A 1,345-nucleotide genomic window follows, 5' to 3' on the forward strand; every position below is an offset into this window, starting at 1 on the left:
TCCTGACCTCGTGATCCGCCCGTCTCGGCCTCCCAAAGTGCTGGGATTACAGGCTTGAGCCACCGCGCCCGGCCAAGTCGGCTTATCTCTAAAGCATCGCCTTTTAATCTCTCTAATGGAAGGATTATGTGTCCCAAACCCACTTTCCAGTGTTTAGGGAACATCTGGCCTGATGTAGGCTTTCAATTCAGATGAGAGATTCACAGCCAACTTTCTGGGGGCCCTAGGGTTACGGGGATGGGAAGACAGGCATGACTGTAAGGTCTGCGGAGAAAACTGATGGACGGAGGGGAGGAAAAAGAAATAGGTCCTTTATAGCTGGCTCGCTGGTAGCTCCCTCTCTCTCTGTAGTTCCTCAACGCCTACGTCCTTGGGACTCACCTTTTCTCCATACTCCTAAAATCTTCTTTCAAGTTCCCCATAGGCTCTACTGTTCCCCCAAAGGACCCCTCAGACCCAGATCCCCCTCCTCACACCCCCACAGTACTCCACTTAATCTTCTGTATTCTCAAAACATTTATTGAGTGCCTACCGGATACTGTGTGAATGCGTATCTAAGACAAAGTCCCTGCCTTCGAAGAGCTGTTAGTGGGTCCAACAGACAACTACACAGATGGGTTACAGTGAGGGCACAAACGGGAAAGTCTTAGGTTCTTTTCCCCCAAGACGAGTCATCTGGAGCTTTTCAGTTCCTCAAACTCGTTCTTGGCTTCTCAGCCGGCAGGCCTCTGCCTCTGTAGTTTCCTCTGAGTGAGCCCCTCTGTTTCCACTTCTCTTCACCCGGCTAACTCCTAATGTCTCTTCGTGCTTCCTGTATGAAGCCTTCTCTGACTCCCCTCTGCACACAGCCTTCGCCCACCCCCTCCCCCACTCCAGGCTAGACCAGATGCTCCTCGCCCGGCCCCTAAAAGGAAGCTCTGTACCTCCCGTATCATGGCATCTCCTACTCTGAATTATCATTGCTTGTTTCTACCCATGTGTGAACTCCAGGGGTACCGGGACCAGACCTCTCGTCCGCCGCGGCGTTCCAGCGTACAGTATATTCAAGGAACTAAGAGACCCTGCAGAGCTCGGTACCTTGCAGCCCCCGATGCTGCTCCGCAAAGGCCGCCTCTGGAGCCCGCCCCTCCGGCAGGATACGCCCCACGGGCCCCGCCTCCTCACCTTCGCATTTGCTGGGCAGGCGAACCCAGTCGTTCTCCTCAGCTCCGGCCTGGCTCGGGCCCAGCTCCGGGGCAGGCAGCAGCAGAAGCAGCAGCAGCAAGGGAAGAAGCAGAAGACAGCGGGACGCGGGCTCGGGCAACAACTCCATGGCCCAGCTGGGCCCGACCCGAACGGACCAGGC

The 1,345-nt window shown here is 55.8% G+C and overlaps 1 protein-coding gene across 3 annotated transcripts in view; it reads right to left on the reverse strand.

The window, feature by feature from the left end:
• The window catches only part of CNPY3 (canopy FGF signaling regulator 3), an 11,129-nt gene extending 9,784 nt beyond the window's left edge, over positions 1-1,345 (reverse strand). For 2 of the 3 annotated variants that reach the window (XM_011960413.1, XM_011960411.1), the window contains exon 1: positions 1,165-1,345. In XM_011960413.1, coding sequence (XP_011815803.1) covers positions 1,165-1,312 — 148 coding nt within the window. In that variant the 5' untranslated portion in view covers positions 1,313-1,345. The remainder of the gene's footprint in view (positions 1-1,164) is intronic. The other variant, XM_011960414.1, reaches the window with a different exon arrangement.

The sequence above is a fragment of the Colobus angolensis genome, unplaced genomic scaffold (genome assembly GCF_000951035.1).
Source record: "Colobus angolensis palliatus isolate OR3802 unplaced genomic scaffold, Cang.pa_1.0 Scaffold51, whole genome shotgun sequence".
Lineage (NCBI taxonomy): Eukaryota > Metazoa > Chordata > Mammalia > Primates > Cercopithecidae > Colobus > Colobus angolensis.